Source organism: Melopsittacus undulatus, chromosome 3 (genome assembly GCF_012275295.1).
Source record: "Melopsittacus undulatus isolate bMelUnd1 chromosome 3, bMelUnd1.mat.Z, whole genome shotgun sequence".
Lineage (NCBI taxonomy): Eukaryota > Metazoa > Chordata > Aves > Psittaciformes > Psittaculidae > Melopsittacus > Melopsittacus undulatus.
The window spans coordinates 82,901,442-82,918,004 of NC_047529.1; the positions used below are offsets into that span (position 1 = coordinate 82,901,442).

Below are 16,563 nucleotides of genomic sequence, written 5' to 3' on the forward strand. Positions count from 1 at the left end.
CATCCTTTTCTTTCCAATTTACATTGTTAGCTCAACTAATGATCCAGGAAGCAATGAGCACCAGACTGATCAGGAGGCCCAAGTACATAAAGGCCTTTCAAGGAGAAGTCAGGCTGTTGGGGCAGTGCTGAGTGTCCTCCTGGTGGTTCTTACTGCATGCTTGATGATCTTGCTGTTCTACAAAAAAGAGAGAAGGTAAGAAATGATTGGGAGGCTTTCAAAGTTTCATTGGTAGGATGTAGTTACCTCAGTGAGAGAGAAATAGTGAATTTTAGAGATTTAAGTTCTGGTGTTCAGTTGGTTGCCTCAACTGTCAAGTTGCTGCATTTTTTGTTTTTTGATTCCCCATTAATTATTGTCTGAAGGCCCATGTAAAGAGCACTGGAATACACAATTGAATTGGGCTAGTCTTTGTTGTGTACAACTGCTAATTAAGGAGGATAAAACAATGTGACAATATCGTTAGTATTTGATCTTTCCTTTCATGGTGTCAAGCTGGAGCCATACGACAGCAGCAAGGAGTAAGTGCAAGTCCTGCTGATTCTCTACTTTCCAGACAAGTTTGTTTGTTTACCTTAAACATAAAGGCTACAGGTGTTTCAGAAGTCACCCTGAAGCTGTGGTAAGGAGGAAGATGTACATCACTACGAACTTGATTTTGTTAGAATGGTTCAGGGTCAAGTGTTACTGTGTAATAGCTTGCAGCTTTCTTGGTGAAATGCTTTATATTGATGGTGAAAATCCAGTGAAGAAAAGTGAGAGCTAATAAAAGGGATACAGTCTTCCTAATGCAATATTCTTTCCTTTCCTTAGGGAAATTGTCATAAACAAGATAACAAACTGCTGCAGAAGAACATCTGGTGTTTCCTACAAATACACAAAGGTAATACAGTGGCAAAATCAAAGATTTTGTTACCTGTAGAGTTTTCTTAATATGAATCTTTTATTAATTCCCCTTAATTCCTAGTTCCTTCAGTGCATGGAAACCATACTGTGTGGCTTCAGGAAAGCCACATAGCTATCTACATTTATATTGTGAAATGGGAAAGGCAAATTGGAATCGAGGAAATGAAGAGCAAGTCCATAAACAGCTAAACAACACATAAATGTACAGGAAGAGCAAGATAAGAGAGAGACATAGTGAAAAGCATGCCATTGCAGTATTATTATCTTAAGACTAAGTTAAACCTAAGACTATGTATGGTGTGGGATCTGATGACTGGGGAGATCAGTATGTAGCAGAGTCTAGAGTGGTATACACAGTCTTCTCCTGCATTATTGGTCTTTGTTGTTTTCTTGCAGATAAACAGTGAAGAAGCTGCTAATGAGAATGAAACAGAGTGGCTTATGGAGGAAATCGCAGCACCAAATCAAAGAACAGCAAAAGGAGGGCAGGAGAATGGTCATGTTACTACCAAGTCTGTTACATCTGAAGCCTTTACCTCTCTCCATGTGGATGACCTGGACAGTGAGGATGAAGTATTAACCATTCCAGATGTAAAGATTCAGACAGGAAGAGGACTAGACAAGCACCCACAAAAGAAGCTGCCTAATTTTGGCAGTGATAAAGCTTATTTGCTGAATGGGGGAAAGGAAAAGAAAGGAAAAGCCAAGCAAGGCCAGCAGCAGACACAGAACTCTACAAATACAGTATCGTTTCATGATGATAGTGATGAGGACTTATTGAATATTTAATGACCCCCTTGTGCCTAATCAGATATATATGTATAGAGAGATTATATATAACGGGACAACATTTCCAACCAAATAAGAGGACTTCAGCCTGAAAGATTTTTCTGAATTTTGCCTTTAACAAGAAACCATTGAAAAGGGAAGAAGAGAGAGATTTCTTGGTTGTTTACAATGATCTGTTCAGCAATGACTGGGCTCCCAGTTGGCTGAGTTACGTTGATTCTCTCTAGCCAGGACACACATTTTTTTTTTCTTTATATATATTTTTTTTAAGCCTCAGCATAGGTGTTAAATGCTTGCTTAAAAAAGAGAAACCTTTGAAAGGAAGGGATTAAGGCTGAATGAAGCCCCTGGCTCCTGAGTCTCAAGTGATCTGACTACTAGCATTTTGACTGTGTATTTATTGATCCTCACTACTCAGGTTTGCTTAATAGCAACGTGTTCTTCCTGCCGGCAGGGTATTATTTTGTGGGTTCACCCATTGTAAGACAAGGAAAAATCTAACTTGTGTGTTGGGATGATTTGATGTAAATTTTGGAAGTGGTCTAATTTATCCTGTAAGTTTGAATATCCATTCTAATTTAAACAGATCATTGGTTTAAAGGTATTGACTGAAAGGTACAACTCTGTATAGCTTTAGCTTGAAATGGTTGCTGTTGTTTGCATGATATATTTTTGGTACTGGTCACACGACTGACTTCATCAGTATTTGCCTAAGCAGCTGATAAGCACCCAAAGATTTATTATTTCTTTTTCCTAGATTATGGCTGGACTAGGCTGACTGCACAGAGAACCAGTTTGCAAGGACATAGGGGCAGAATTCCTATAATGCAATCTGCACTGCCCAGTTTGTCATCACTGAGAAAAGTCCAACAACTAGAGGAGCCCTAGTGGGCACAGTACCTCTCTCTGGTATTAATTAGAAGAAAAAAAAAATTAGGCCAATGTTTTCTGATCATCTTAAGTTCTAGCTCCATGTTATGGCCCTGGCCATGGTCATTGATTTGAAATGTCACTGGCAGTGAATGCTACTCAGCTTTGCTCTAGCAGTCTTGATCTTCTCCAGGTGTTTCCTAAATTAAATTATGGGCAGTGATAGGGTTTCAAAGCATAGTACAAGTACATGCATTGGTCAGAATTTTTTGAGACTTTTCATTGTTCCTTTTGGCTGGCTTTCTCAGTTTCAACAATGGTTTCTTTTTATAAAAAAAATCATTTTGAATCAAAATAGTGTAATATAAAGTATTCAGCAATTTCAATAAAAGAGATGAAGTGGGTATTCCAAATCCCACATCTCAGGTCTGGAATCTTCCTTACACTAGTTTGTAATGCTGCTCCTGAGCCTGGTGATACCCTGTTTTTGCTGTGATTGCTAAGATCTTAAATGCATGACTCAAAACAAGACCTGACGTTTGGTGACAAAGATTAGAATTTATAGGTAAGTCCTAGTGGTGTAGTCCTTCTTTTATCAGACTTGGGCTTTCTTCCTCTTGTATTGTTACAGGTGAAGCTTGTAAATCAGTTTGGCTATAGCTGCATCTTTTCATACCTAAAACAAAAGTATGTTTTTCATAGTTAGCATTAGGTTAACTTGGGGAACTGAGAGGCTTTACAGTATATTTTTAATACTGTCAGTTACCATTGCAATATTTCTCTTAATATTGAAGAATGCTGCTTCCCTTCCCCAAGTCTTCAAAGCTGGCATATTAAGAGTTGTTTGATCCATGAATTGTTGCACTATGTGACTTCCCATGTATTAAGGCATAGCACAGCAAAGTCTTAATTGTAACTGTGTCTAACAAGGCTTAGGTAGAATGGAGGTACTCTGCTTCCTTATCCAAGCAATGACATATTTCTTGTATCAATCATGTATTTTCTAATATGCAGTTGGCAGTAATGAGTGGACTTGAACTTTTGAGTCTTTGAACTATTGTCCGCATTTTATCTAGGCATTTATACATATGCTGGCTGGATTGTGTCTTGTTCAGAGCTGGATGTGTGATTTGCTTCACCGGACTATTTTTCCAGTAGAATACCCTGCTTAATCATAGAGAGGGAAGTGAGAATAGTGGGGACCAGATGACTATGTACAAATGGCTGGGCCAGGGGCAGAAATCCTGCCAGTCAACAGCATGACTCTCTGGTAAGTGAACTTTTAAGACACAAGCCTGCATGCCACAGTGCCACCCAACCCCTGGCTGGAGTGTGGACAGGGGAAATTGGGTTAAAAAGGGCTAGTCTGGATCTGATTGTTTAAGTTCATCTGGAACTTACGCATTCCATTACCAGCTGTTTAAACAAAACCACTAGGAAACAAGTGATGCGAGGCTTTGGGGTGTGTTTAAAGTGCAGCCTAATGGCTTTCAGTGTCACCCGCTTCCCAAGCAGGCTTTGATTCAGTTTCTTTGGCCTCAGCTGACCACACACGTCCTGCTGATGAAGGAGGCTGTGGAGACAGGCTGTGAGTATAGCGGGTGCTGCGCACTTGTGTGTACGCGTCCCTCTCCCCTCCAGCCGCAGAGATGAAAGTCTGGTCTGGGGTGGTGCTGTGGTGGTGGAACAGGAGGAGAGTTCTTGTTGCTTTGCTATAGCTATTCCTGATGGAGAGGAGGGGGCACACCTGCGTGATGCAGGAGAAGATCTGATTGCTGCTCAGATTGCAGAAAGCAGCTTTCACAGCTTGTTAGGCCACTGTTGCTCTGTGGCTGATGGGCAGTAGGATGAGGTGAAGGACTAACTGGTTGTTTCTGTCCCCAGGCCAGAATGGCCTTCTAAGCTGGTTTCTTTTTTGGAGTGTATTGAAAGGAGGTGTTAAAAAGATTTATTTATTTCATTGTTGCCTAAACTTTTCAAGTTGCTTTCCAGACCCTTTTTCACTTTTTTTTTTTCCATCTTTAAAATGTTGCCTTCATGTTTTTCTTTGATAGAAGCAGCTGTTGTCAGCAAAAGATGTTGGAGTAGCTGGTGTCTATCCATAGGCAGCACTAAGGACCACTGGAGCCTGTTATAACTGGATTTATTTTGGGTGCCCCAAAAGCTATTCCTACTGCCTAATTCTGTACTGAAGGCTTTTCATCAGTGCAAAAATATGGTTGAGTGAAAACTGGGTTTCCTGATATAGGTGGGGAGAGCTTTTCCTTGGAAACTGAGGAGTGTGGAGAGTAAGGGGTGAGATACACATAATACTGAAGTTTGCAGAAAGGTTTTCATTTACTGTCACATGGCTCAAACCAAACACTTGCATTTCACAGTGTACTTGCCTATTCTTTATAGAGCCTGGTTTATAAGCCTTGCTTGCATGTGGTGTGCAGCAGCTGCTACACTAAACTTGTATATTGCTGGTATGTTGGAGTTTTCCATCTATGTGTGCTCCTTAAAATGCCTCTTACTGGGGGAGCTGCCTTGCCTAATAAAAAACCCCAACCTAAAGTGCTGTGGCTGTTAGGGGCTATTCTAGAGGAAAAGAACAATATATGCACTCTGATTAGAAGTTAAATGCAAATTCTCCTGGGTGAATTAAGGTCTGATTTCAAATGAAACCTAAAAAATAAAGCTTGCAACATGTAGTTTAATAATTTATGGAGTTACTCTTGACTTTTGGTCAAATGTCTTTGTTACTTAAATAGGTTTGCTGCCAACTAAATTTATCAGTGCTGCAGAGAGGACCTAGACGAGTTTTGGTTTTCTTTTTGATGTGGTTTTGATGCTAAAATGCCAACCCTCGATGACATTTTAGAGCATGTTGGAGAATTCCACAAGTTCCAGAAGCAAACCTTCTTTGTCCTGTGTTTGCTTTCTGCTGCCTTCACCCCGGTCTATGTGGGTGTTGTCTTCTTTGGGTTCATCCCTGAGCACCGCTGCTTCAGCCCCGGCGTCGCAGAGCTGAGCCAGCGCTGTGGCTGGAGCCTGGAGGAGCAGCTCAATCACACAGTGCCCGACTGGGGTGGCCATGGGGCCGGTTTCAGCAGCCGCTGTAGGAGGTATGAGGTGGACTGGAACTCAACGGGTGTCAGCTGCACCGACCCCCTCGGCAGCCTTGGGGGCAACCGGAGCACCGTCCCTCTTGGGCCCTGCCAGCATGGCTGGGTCTACGACTCCCCAGGGACCTCTCTTGTGACTGAGGTAAAACCAAACACCTATTTCCCCTGTCCCCCCTCTATTACAGATAAGCAGAGAGATGTGGGAGAGGGTTGGTGTAGCCTTGGCTTGTTAAAAGGCTCCTGCTTACCTGGGTGAGGGATCCTCTCACTGCGGACTTGCGCTGGGTGCTTTGCAAACCTCTTCGCTCTATCCTCACTGTGAAGCGTTACCTTGGCGGCTCGGGAGGCTTATATCTCCCACTGGGGAGCACAGCCTATTTCAGCAAATAAACCCTCAGGCAGATAAAGTCCAGTTCTGAATGAAACTGCTGTCACATGAGAGAGAGGTCCAATTGGTGGAGGTGTGTAAACAGTGCCTGTGAAGGAGCAGCAGCTTGCAGCACTGCAAACAAAACCTGCTGATCCTCGAGCGGGTGCACTGCACAGTCCTCCCTCCCGATCTTCCTGCGATCCACACCCAGATGTGAAGATCTTGATATCTTTCCTTTTTTTTTAAGGAACAAAGTCTTTTAAAGTTGGTTTAAATCACACTGGAATGGCAATGGGGATGGGAAGGTAATAGCTTCCCAAAATGAAGTAGCTTAAGACAGGAATAAACTGCAGAAAAGCTGATGGCTGGTTTGTGTTCTCAGAAGGTGTGTGAATAAACTGAAAATGGTACTTCAGCTACATAAAGCACCCAATCCCCTAAAGTACTCTAAAAATAAATCAGTATCTGGGATGGAAACCTGATTGTGTGATATAGAAAGTTCCACCAAATTTTTAGGGATTGTGGAAGTCAGGGTTTTTTCCCCCATGTATATATCACAAACACAGGAGCAGGTAAATTCTGTGTTATAGCAGCTTCAGTATTTGTAGTTTTGTAAGGGGCTGGAGCTGCATTTTCATTGTTGTACTGTAAGTGTACTTCTTTCAGCCAAGTATGGACTGGTGGGTGATACTAAAGTGAGGAAGTTGGACACCTCAAACAGAGGGTGACTCAGGACTTACACAAAGCTCCAGGCATACCTTGCTGCAAAATGCTTGTGCAGATGCTGTGATCCAAGTGCCCCCACCATGAATCTCCTGAGATTATGGGAAGCTGAAAACTTGCAGTCTGTGTGGATTTGTGTTCTCACATCAGTTGTCTTCCCTTTTCTTCTAAAGGGGTGCAAGGCCACTCCTGTGGGCTGCTTCCTCCACAGGATAGCCCAGAACGTCACATGCCTCTGCATTTTGGCAATGTGTTTCAGGTTATAACTGCCTCTGTAAAGGCTCTCAGGCTCTGTTAATATTTTCCCTTTCTGTGACAGCCAAGCAACGGAAAGGATAGGGCAGAGTAAAACATGTTACTTCATCTGAAGCTAAAATTTTACACATGGGAAAATGTCCACATGGGAATGCCCACAGAGCATCCGGAGGAATATCAGGTTTTATGTTGATGCATGGCTTTAAATGAACCCCACTACCAGCAGAGTGGGAAAGGATTCTCAGTCATGTTAGGACAGTTTTTTCAAGTGACTTATTCTTTAAGTAGCTTTTATGTGTATCAACAGCTATGAGAGCTAAGTCTAGATGCCAAATATATGTGGGTATCCATGTGGTATAAAGCTTGGCTCTGCATACAAAATACCTGGTCTCCAGAAATGTTAAACTGTAGAAAAACCTAGTTGAGCAGGTTGAGCAGAAGGCCAGAGCAGATAGAAAATGCTGTGGCCTCAGGGGCAGATGCAGATCCTTCGTCTCACCCTCTTTCTGGGATCCAGTGAGTGCTCCATGGGAACTGGGACAAGGCAGGCTTCCACAAGCATCTAGGGTACTTTATGTGGAGTCCTGAAGGGTCTGCAGGGCCTGCTGTAGTTTATGAGGGTATGAGGCAACCAGAACTGCTTAGGAAGGTTCACAGTCACCTACAAAAAAAGCTGTTTGAAAAGCCCAGGGTGATCATCAGATCCATGCTGGTTTGATCAACAAGGCCTACCTAGCACAAGTTTGGGTCCTGATCTTGACAGGTAATAATTCACTTATGTTCTTTCCAGTAATGAGAGATGAGGCACAAATGGGACATACCAATAACTTCTGAAGGGCTTGATCCTGTTTTAAATGTTGGACATGTATCTAAGTCAGTAGGATTTCTGGGTGCTGATAAAATGGGCTTTGACCCAGAAGCAAGTTTAAATCTTTAACTGAAGATGACCCATGGATGTGAGCCAGCTCTTCATTTCACTTTCTTGCTTCTAACTGTGGTTGCTCCTTCAGTTTAACCTGGTGTGTGAGGACTCCTGGAAGCTGGACCTCTTTCAGTCTTCTGTGAATGCTGGGTTTTTTATTGGCTCCATGAACATTGGCTACATAGCAGACAGGTATGTGTGGGCTGGCAGCAAACCCCCCTGACCTCCCTTATCAGCAGCATTCAGCAGCTAGGCTTAGGTGAAGGCAAAGAAGACTTGTGCAACTGCTGTCCTCTGTTCCTCTCAAAACAAGGCAAGATGTCTGGTGTTCAGTCACAGCATGAGAAGCAAATAACACTGCCTCTAGGTCATGCATGGCTGGAGAGTCCTGGGATCACACACCCCAAACTCCCTACCATGCCACACCAGAGCCATGGGCTGTTAACTGAGGGCAGGAAACACTTGTTTGGAGCCTACAGTTGATCTGTCACACTCTGTGTGGCTGCAGCTTAAAAACAACTTGCTTTCTTTGGACAGACTTTGAAATAGCAGACACAGATAGGTACAGCAACATCTGTTTAAATCTGTACAGTTTAAAAGCAGAAATCCCCATGTCCGGGCATCTTTAGCTCCCTGTTCGGAGACAGCAGAGACAGCTGCCCCAGCCCAGGCAGATGGTGTTAGAAAGAACCAAATGCCAGTATCTGATGGCCAATTTTCCACCTTATTCCACTCCTGCCTAGGACTGTTAGTACAGCAGGCTCCGAGTTGTTCCAGCTGTGGAATGCAGCCCACTGCAGACAACAACATCCATACATACCGGGTTCTTTTGGAGATGAAAACTGTGGTATAAAAAGCTGTTAAATCTGTGGTATGAAGACATCTAATCATAATATTGACCCATACTTGTTTTTCACCTCCATAATATAAAAAAACAAATAGATTACTAATCTGCCTGTTCTAAAAGTCAGGGATAACAGTCACAGTTCAAATATATGTAAACATGGGACTATTGTTCTTAAGATTTTTTTTCTCTTTCCTAAAAGGCTTTGTTGAACTTTGTGGAATTAGCACAGTAAGCTTTCAGGGATTAGAAAAGCATATAAGTAAATAATAGGTTAAGTATAAACATCCAGTATGTACTTACCCCTTGTATAGGGATTTATTTATTGGATTTTTTAAGATGCACAGAGCTTTTACTAGTTTAAAATTAGTGGTTTGCTTTACACATTATCTTTCAATCCAGGTTTGGCCGTAAATTTTGCCTCATAACTACAATTCTTGCAAATGTTGTCTTTGGAATCCTTCTGGTCTTTGTGCCCACCTACCTGTGGATAGTTATCATCCGGTTCCTCCAAGGGCTGGTCAGTAAGGGCTGCTGGACCGCAGGCTACATCCTGGGTAAGTTCAGACCTTTTCCCAGGAGCAAGATGACTGCAGAAGATGAAGAAGTAACCCCTAACCTCCCCCCAAAAAAACCCAAACCAAAGAAACACCAACACAGTCCTGAACAAAGCCATTTTAAAATGCCTCCCATGCTCTTTTGTCAAAGAGTTTCTCTCCCTCTTTGACTTCTCAGGATTGTTTCAAGCCTGCTCCAGCCCAGTCACCCATGGAGTGATGACAGAGGAGGCCATCAAAGAAACAGCAGGCAGAGGATGGGGAAAACCGGAGGCTTTTTTATGACATAAAGAGCATTAAAGGGCAAACAGAGGATTCACAGGCTAAAAATAACCAAAGAACAGCATGTACTTGTTGAGAAAAAGACAAGTTGTTTGGGTATCCATGCACTTGTCTGAGTGGAGGCCAACCCTGGGGATTGCAAATTAGTGTGAGGAGCCAGGCTGTACTGATGCTTCTCCCAGTGCCTTAATGCTGATAGCAGCTAGTGGTGAAGCATAGGTTGAGGCCAGCTCAGGACCACTTCCTGGTGGAGCTGCCTGGGACTCCTCTGAATTCTCTGGTGTGGAATTCAGGTTCTTGATAAAAATAGTCCAAAACAAGTGATCACCGAGGCAGCAAATGAAATTCTTTGAATGCTGCCCAATTGAGCCTTCTCTGAGTGATCCTGTTCACTGTTGGTAGTGCTACAAATGTAAAAGCCGACACTGTAAAAGTCCATTATGTCTTCTAGCAGGGACATCTTGCTAATGCAGTTATCCAGCTGTCTGGTCTAAATAAAACAAAAACATCTAGCCCACAGTCCAGACCATCTCCTGCCAAGACACGATTGTTCCTTCCTGTGTGTATTCTAGATGCTTGCTGGGCCTCTTAAATCTTTTTTCCTGGCACAAATGAAACCTTCATCACCTCTTCTGGGGAACTTTATGCCATTTTAGAGCACAAAATCCCTTTCAGGACAATGACTGGCCTTATCCTCATATTTTTCCCTCAGTTATATCTTGTTACTTCTATATTTTTCCTTGAAACTCTCTCATGAGAGGTGTCACTCAGAATCACCTCCAAACCCCTTTTAAACTTGAATCCTATCACTAAGGTCAAGCCAATACTGAATGCCCAGGGAAGAGTACAAGGACAGAGCAACCTTGTTATTGCACTCTCCTGGGACTCTGGTCCAGGTGCAAAACTGAGTGTGCTTGTGCCTGCCTGCTGAATAGTTACTTGTAGCCCTGTATCAGTCAGAATTAACTAATGTGTCTATCCTGTGATATGCAGCTGTGAAGTGCAGACACCATCCTGTGGTATAGGCGTATCTTATACACTTGCAGTGTAATGCAGGCTGAAAGGCTGCACTTCAAAACCAAAATAATCAGTCTTTTTATGTTGGAGACATTATGTAGAATAGTGTTAGACAAAACCCATTTGTACACTTCGAATAAATCAAATGTGCACCAGAGATTTCCATGACAGAGGTCAGCAGTGGATGCTAGTGTAAGAGCAGGAGCAGTGTTTTCTGCTGTTGGTGTTTGGGTGACAGAAAAGCAAACCTGCCTCTGTGAGCATCAGGGGATTTTGTCCAGAGGCTTTATACCAGGAAGCTCAGGTTTACTAACACAGCTTCTTCAGGGCATTAACGCAGCATTGGTCTTCCAGTGTCCTTACAGAGCAGTCCTTCACCTGTGTCTGTGCATGTTTGCAGCAACAGAAGTCGTTGGTCCGAAGTATCGGAGGACAGTGGGCATCCTCTACCAGATGGCCTTCTCCATTGGGCTCCTGGTCTTTGATGCCATTGCTTATGTCATCTCTGACTGGCGATGGCTGCAGTTCGCTGTCACCCTGCCAAGCTCCTTCTTCCTGCTCTACTACTGGTAAACGGGCTTTTGTTTTACCCCTGCCCACAACCTGAAAACCAGCTTCTCTTGCCACCCCAGGCTTGACATGGAGGGAGATTTGGCACTGCTTTTTTGGTTGTGCGCACCTCTTAGTGCAATGAGCAGGTTCCCAGCAAAAAGGAGAGGGAAACAACTCTCTCAACTGAGATTTCAGTGCATCTTAGGCTGTGCACCACACCTGTGTTCAAACACACCTGACTTGTGTTTAAAAGACCACTTTGAAAGCAACTTGTGGAGATTGGCTTAATATCATTTATTATCTTTGTTAAGCATTTCATAAAGGGAAAGAAATGCCTTGGCATAATGTACGCACTAAAAAAATGGTTATTGAGGGATTGTTGAATGCTGACATAACTGTAAGAGGTTATGTTTACATGTTCTTTTAAGAAAAAAACTTGACGTTTTTTGTGGTCTAACCCAAAGAAGACACATGGGCTCACTTTTATTTTGGATTCTTTCCTCTCTCTTTAATTGATATTTTTCAGTTTGAGTGCTTTGGATTTGAGAAATTGTCTGGCTGGGTCAAGAGGTGAGGAATAGTAGAAAGAGATTTGTTGTCTTCCTTTCTCGGTATTTGTGAATTGGTAAGCCAGTTCTAGCTTGCTTGATTCTTCTTAACTTGTGCTGGCACAACTGAAAAATGGTTCCCTAAGAGGAGCCAGTTTGTGGTAAACATGCTGAATAAAATGATACCACTACTCTCTGTTAAACCTCTTCCCTATCTTTAGTAAACTCGTATCTAAACCCACTACCCCAGCTGCTCCTCTTCCCACTTCAACAGTGGGATGTACAACTTTTCCTGATGGGGTGAAGGGGGCAGGAACACACAAAAAACAATCAAAAATCCACCTGTCTCTCTTCATCCAAAGCACTCTCTCCAGTCTCCATACACAGGAGCACTCTGAGGGCTTTTTATGTTGGTGTGTAATATCATTCACTTGCATTGTAGGTGCCTCCCAGAGTCTCCCAGGTGGCTGATATCTCAAGGAAAAAATGACAAAGCCATGAAAATTGTCAGTGATATAGCTAAAACAAATCGGAAAAAGATGCCTTCCCATTTTGTGGTGAGCTCTGGGTTAGCTTGTACATGTAAGGAACATGTAGTTCCTTGCAGTAGATGCTTACAGGACTTTGTAATGACTCTTCTACAGAATATTAAGTTTGAAGAGGATGATGGTGGAAAGCAGAGCCCTTCCTTCTTTGACCTTGTCAGGACACCACAGATGAGAAGAAACACATTCATTTTGATGTACAACTGGTAAGATGATAATGATGGAGAACTATTTTTGAAGCTGTGGTTCTGAGGTCTCCAGCAGGATACAGACCTCTGTTCTTCAGCTGACTAAACTTCAGTTGTAGTTTAAGCCCTGCTGGTAACTCAGCACCACACAGCCATTTGCTCACCCCTCTCCCTTTCCCCTACCCCAGGTGGGGTGGGGAGGAGAATCAAAAGAATGTAAACCCCAGGGATTGAGATAAGAACAGTTTAATAGCTGAAGTACAATATACTGCTGCTGCTATGACTACTACTACTAATGATAAGGGAAATAACAAGGGGAAAGAATATAAAACTAACAGGAAAAAGGGAAAAAAACCCAATAAACACAAGTGATGAACTATACAATTGCTCACTTCTCGCTGACCAATACATTTGGGTCAGGTGTCCTGTCTCTTCTTCCTCCTGGCTTCCCGTGCCTCTCCTCACTGGCAGAGCATGAGACTGAAAAGTTCTTAATTGGAGTAAGCATTACTTAGCAATAACTAAAACACTGATATATTATCAGCATTCTTCTCAGGCTAAAGTCAAAACACAGCACTGCACCAACTATTAAGAAAGAAAAATAATAACTGCTATAGCTGAAACCAGGATACTAACAAAGCCAGGATATTTTTTTCCACCCAGGTTCACAAGCTCTGTCCTCTACCAGGGGCTTATCATGCACATGGGAGTAGCTGCCGGGAACATGTACCTGGATTTCCTCTATTCTGCACTTGTTGAGTTCCCAGCTGCCTTCATCATCATCACCACCATTGACCGCATTGGGCGACGTTACCCCTGGGCTGTGGCCAACATTGTGGCTGGGGTTGCCTGCCTTGTCACAGCCCTGATCCCAGAGGGTGAGTCACCTGTGGGAGGCCATGTGAGGGTTCCCATTCCTGCATTCACACATGTGAAACAAGGCCCCTTAGAAATGTAAAGTGACATGGGATCGGAGGTCCCCTTAAAATAACATTGGTGTATTGATACCCTATGTTGGGATACTTTTAGGTGTGCTGAGTGCATTTTCTCTGCAGACATACATTGGCTAAAAGTGATTGCTGCTTGCATCGGGAGAATGGGAATCACAATGGCTTTTGAAATGGTTTGCTTTGTAAACACCGAACTGTATCCAACATACATCAGGTAGGTGCATCTTCCTCCCCACTGGCATTTGCTCTGGAAAGGTAGAGGGTGGATGAAGTCCCACATAGTGTTTGGATTTGTCCTGTGTAGGGGTCAGAATTGTGATCCATCCCATTCCATCTGCAGTACTCTGATACTAACATGATCCCTTTGCTGTTGAACCAGGAACCTTGGGGTGATGGTCTGCTCTTCTTTGTGTGATGTTGGTGGAGTCATCGTCCCATTCATTGTGTACAGACTGGTGGAAGTGTGGCACGATCTGCCACTCATAGTCTTTAGTAAGTGCCACCTTACCTCCCTGCTGGCCACTTCTGGGGTGCCACAGTGGGTCCCAAGTTTCAAAGGGAGGAAGAAGCCACTTAAGGCAGTTGCTCCAAGTTCAACAGAAGCTTCTTGCTGTCTGCACAAGCCACAGTCTCAGTTCGTAACAACCTGAATCTTGTTTATGTATTCATGTCTCCTTTGCCCTTATTATTTTATTTTATTTTTACATTTTAAAGGAAATTAGAAGTGAATAGTGGTTGGACAGATGGCAAAGAGTTGAGAAGCATTCTGATGCGATTAATATTTGATGGATTCAAATGTGATGAATTACAGCTGTTCTGTGAGGTATATGGTTTCAGTCCAGGAGCCAAAACCTAGAATTTCACATCACTGCCTATTTAATGGTGTACAAGTGTGGCTTTTATTCTGCTTTTCTGACAGCCTGTTAGCTGGCTATTCTTGAGCTTTTAGGAAAGAGGTTGGTAAACAGATGGAAGATAAATGTTTTCAGACTAGTGGCTTGAACTCCCTGGTCAGGGTCTGCAGAACTGTTCTGAATCTTTAGATCAGCATACTATTTATAGAGAAATGATGGAATGGCAATATGCAGTTTTTAACAGACAGGACACCTAGGAGGGTGCTTAGTAGATTTAAAATATAGATGTCAAACATGTACAAAGTGGGTAAAAAATTATCAATGGGAAAGTTAATCACACTGTGTGGGAGATAATACATTTTCTATGTATTTTCTGATCTCATGTGAGTGGCAGAAACACTGAATCCATTTCCTGGCACACTCTCACACTAGAAAAGGTTATTTTCTCTATAAAGGAGGGCTTGTCTGTCCAGTCTGAGATGCCCCAGTTCAGTGCATAACTCAAAACTGAACTTGGCTTATTGCTATCTCCATGTGGCAGCCGCATTCTTCAGAGGTGGCATGGCAGTTTTGCATATAGAGTCTTGAGGTGCATGTCTTGTAGAAGGAGGAAATAAAATGCCATTCATAAGTCCTTTGTGTCAGACAGTAGAAAGTGGAGTATATGTTGGAAACTGGTATATGTTACCAAGCACCTTGTGTATCTGTTTGATTTGAAGCTGTCCTTGGTTTGATTGCTGGTGGATTGGTGTTGCTTCTACCTGAAACTAAAGGAAGAGTTTTGCCTGAGACTGTTGAAGATGTTGAAAACTTTCACAGGTGAGTCAGGGTGATGAAATCCTAGCACATTTCACTTGAAATGGTGAAAAGTCCCTGCCCAGAGCTCAGTGGGGAAACTCAGGGTTACTTGGCTGCCTCCTGTGTTTCCAAGAAGCTTCTAGTTAGTTCCCGCACTCCTCCTGGAGAGGTTTTGGATTCTTTATCATTTGTCTACCTAGGCATGTGAAAACAAGCAGGATATGCTTTACTGGCCTGTGAATAACAGCAACAGCACTAGTCTCTCAAACCTGCTACAACACTATTAAGGACAACTTTGCTTGTCCTTAAAACAAAGACTAATAGTGGAACAGAAAAAGGGCAGTTTTGATAGCAACTGCTTGTGTGGTGGGTGAAACACCACTATCTACTGAGGAGTCAGAACAAACCTAGAGGATTAGGTGCACATTTTCTCTGGGGCAGAGGCAGGGCAAATGAAGTACTTGAAGTTAGGTGCTCACTGAATACCTGCATTCCTGGTTTACTGCTCATGTCTTCTTATTCTTTCAGGCAAAGTGCTCCAAAGGCCAAAAAAATCTATCTTCATGTCCAAACGTCAGAAGTAGCAGATGACTGAAGAAGGCTTAACTCTTCCTGGACAAGCTGCTTCAGGGCACTAGCATTGAAAGGCAAATTGCAATATAAATACTCTCTAAAAAGTCTTGCCTCATTTTTGTGTCCTCCCCCTCCCTGTCTATTACACAATATTTAGGGGTTTCAGATGGGATTGTCCCTATTACTGCACAGCTGCTTCCCTCTCTGATAAATATTGTTTAGGACTGGGAAATTTCTAGACTGGCTGTGTGTGGACCTGAGCATGGGGACAGATCTTAGCAACCTGGGGATGCTGGGATCCAACCCCAAAGAACTTGTCTTGTTAGATAGGATCATCGTAGTGGATAGTCCATATTTTTTCCTAGTTCTGCACTTTGACGAGCATTAGGGACAGAACTGGGTCTGCCAGGAAATAGCCAACACCTTTCACAAATTTCCTAGTCCATCCCATTAAGCAGCAATAACAGACCTGGAGTTGCAGAGTAAAAAAAGCACAACAGTATTGTGGCTCTCCTTCACTGTTCATGTTGCTGCTCTAAAATGCTGCTTTTCATTAAAAGTGCTGTAAGCAGGGCCCAAGCTACTGCTGCCCTTTAATGATCACCTTCAGGGAGAGAGTTCCCAGCTGTGCAAAGTGTTGCTGGAATCTTGCAGGCAGGGTGAAATTAACCCAGGATTGCTTCCCAGTGCAGTGGTACAGTGACTTTGCCCTTGCTTTCAACTGGCCTGAGCCTCAGTTAATGTTCAGTGTTGCTGTGGGGGCCTCAAGGGCAGAGAAGCATGTTGTCCAGTGAAGCAGGGCCATGACAAGGTCACTCTGAGATGGGATGGATTGGGAATTATGTGACTTTGGCCCACACAGTTGCAAAACCAGTATTTGCTTCAGGGTCAGAGAGGAACAAGCTGTTACTGA

General features: G+C 43.1%; 2 protein-coding genes across 3 annotated transcripts in view; both read left to right on the forward strand.

Moving 5' to 3' along the window:
• IGF2R (insulin like growth factor 2 receptor) overlaps positions 1-5,267 on the forward strand; it is a 59,336-nt gene extending 54,069 nt beyond the window's left edge. The window contains exons 46-48 of the mRNA XM_005150167.3: positions 31-195; positions 814-883; positions 1,303-5,267. Of these exons, the coding sequence (XP_005150224.2) occupies positions 31-195; positions 814-883; positions 1,303-1,695 (628 nt within the window). The 3' untranslated portion in view covers positions 1,696-5,267. The remainder of the gene's footprint in view (positions 1-30; positions 196-813; positions 884-1,302) is intronic.
• A 136-nt stretch (positions 5,268-5,403) lies between these two features.
• On the forward strand, positions 5,404-15,754 carry LOC101874360 (solute carrier family 22 member 2). 2 transcript variants are annotated; one of them, XM_005150112.3, is made up of 11 exons: positions 5,404-5,814; positions 8,031-8,134; positions 9,189-9,343; positions 11,043-11,211; positions 12,185-12,299; positions 12,387-12,493; positions 13,139-13,353; positions 13,531-13,639; positions 13,805-13,917; positions 14,999-15,098; positions 15,606-15,754. In XM_005150112.3, the coding sequence occupies exons 1-11, from the start codon at positions 5,404-5,406 to the stop codon at positions 15,670-15,672; spliced, it is 1,665 nt and encodes a 554-aa protein (XP_005150169.1). In that variant the 3' UTR covers positions 15,673-15,754. The 2 variants fall into 2 exon arrangements, with proteins under 2 accessions (XP_005150169.1, XP_030905658.1); XM_031049798.1 differs by lacking the exon at positions 15,606-15,754 and adding an exon at positions 15,278-15,353.
• Positions 15,755-16,563: the final 809 nt, after the last annotated feature.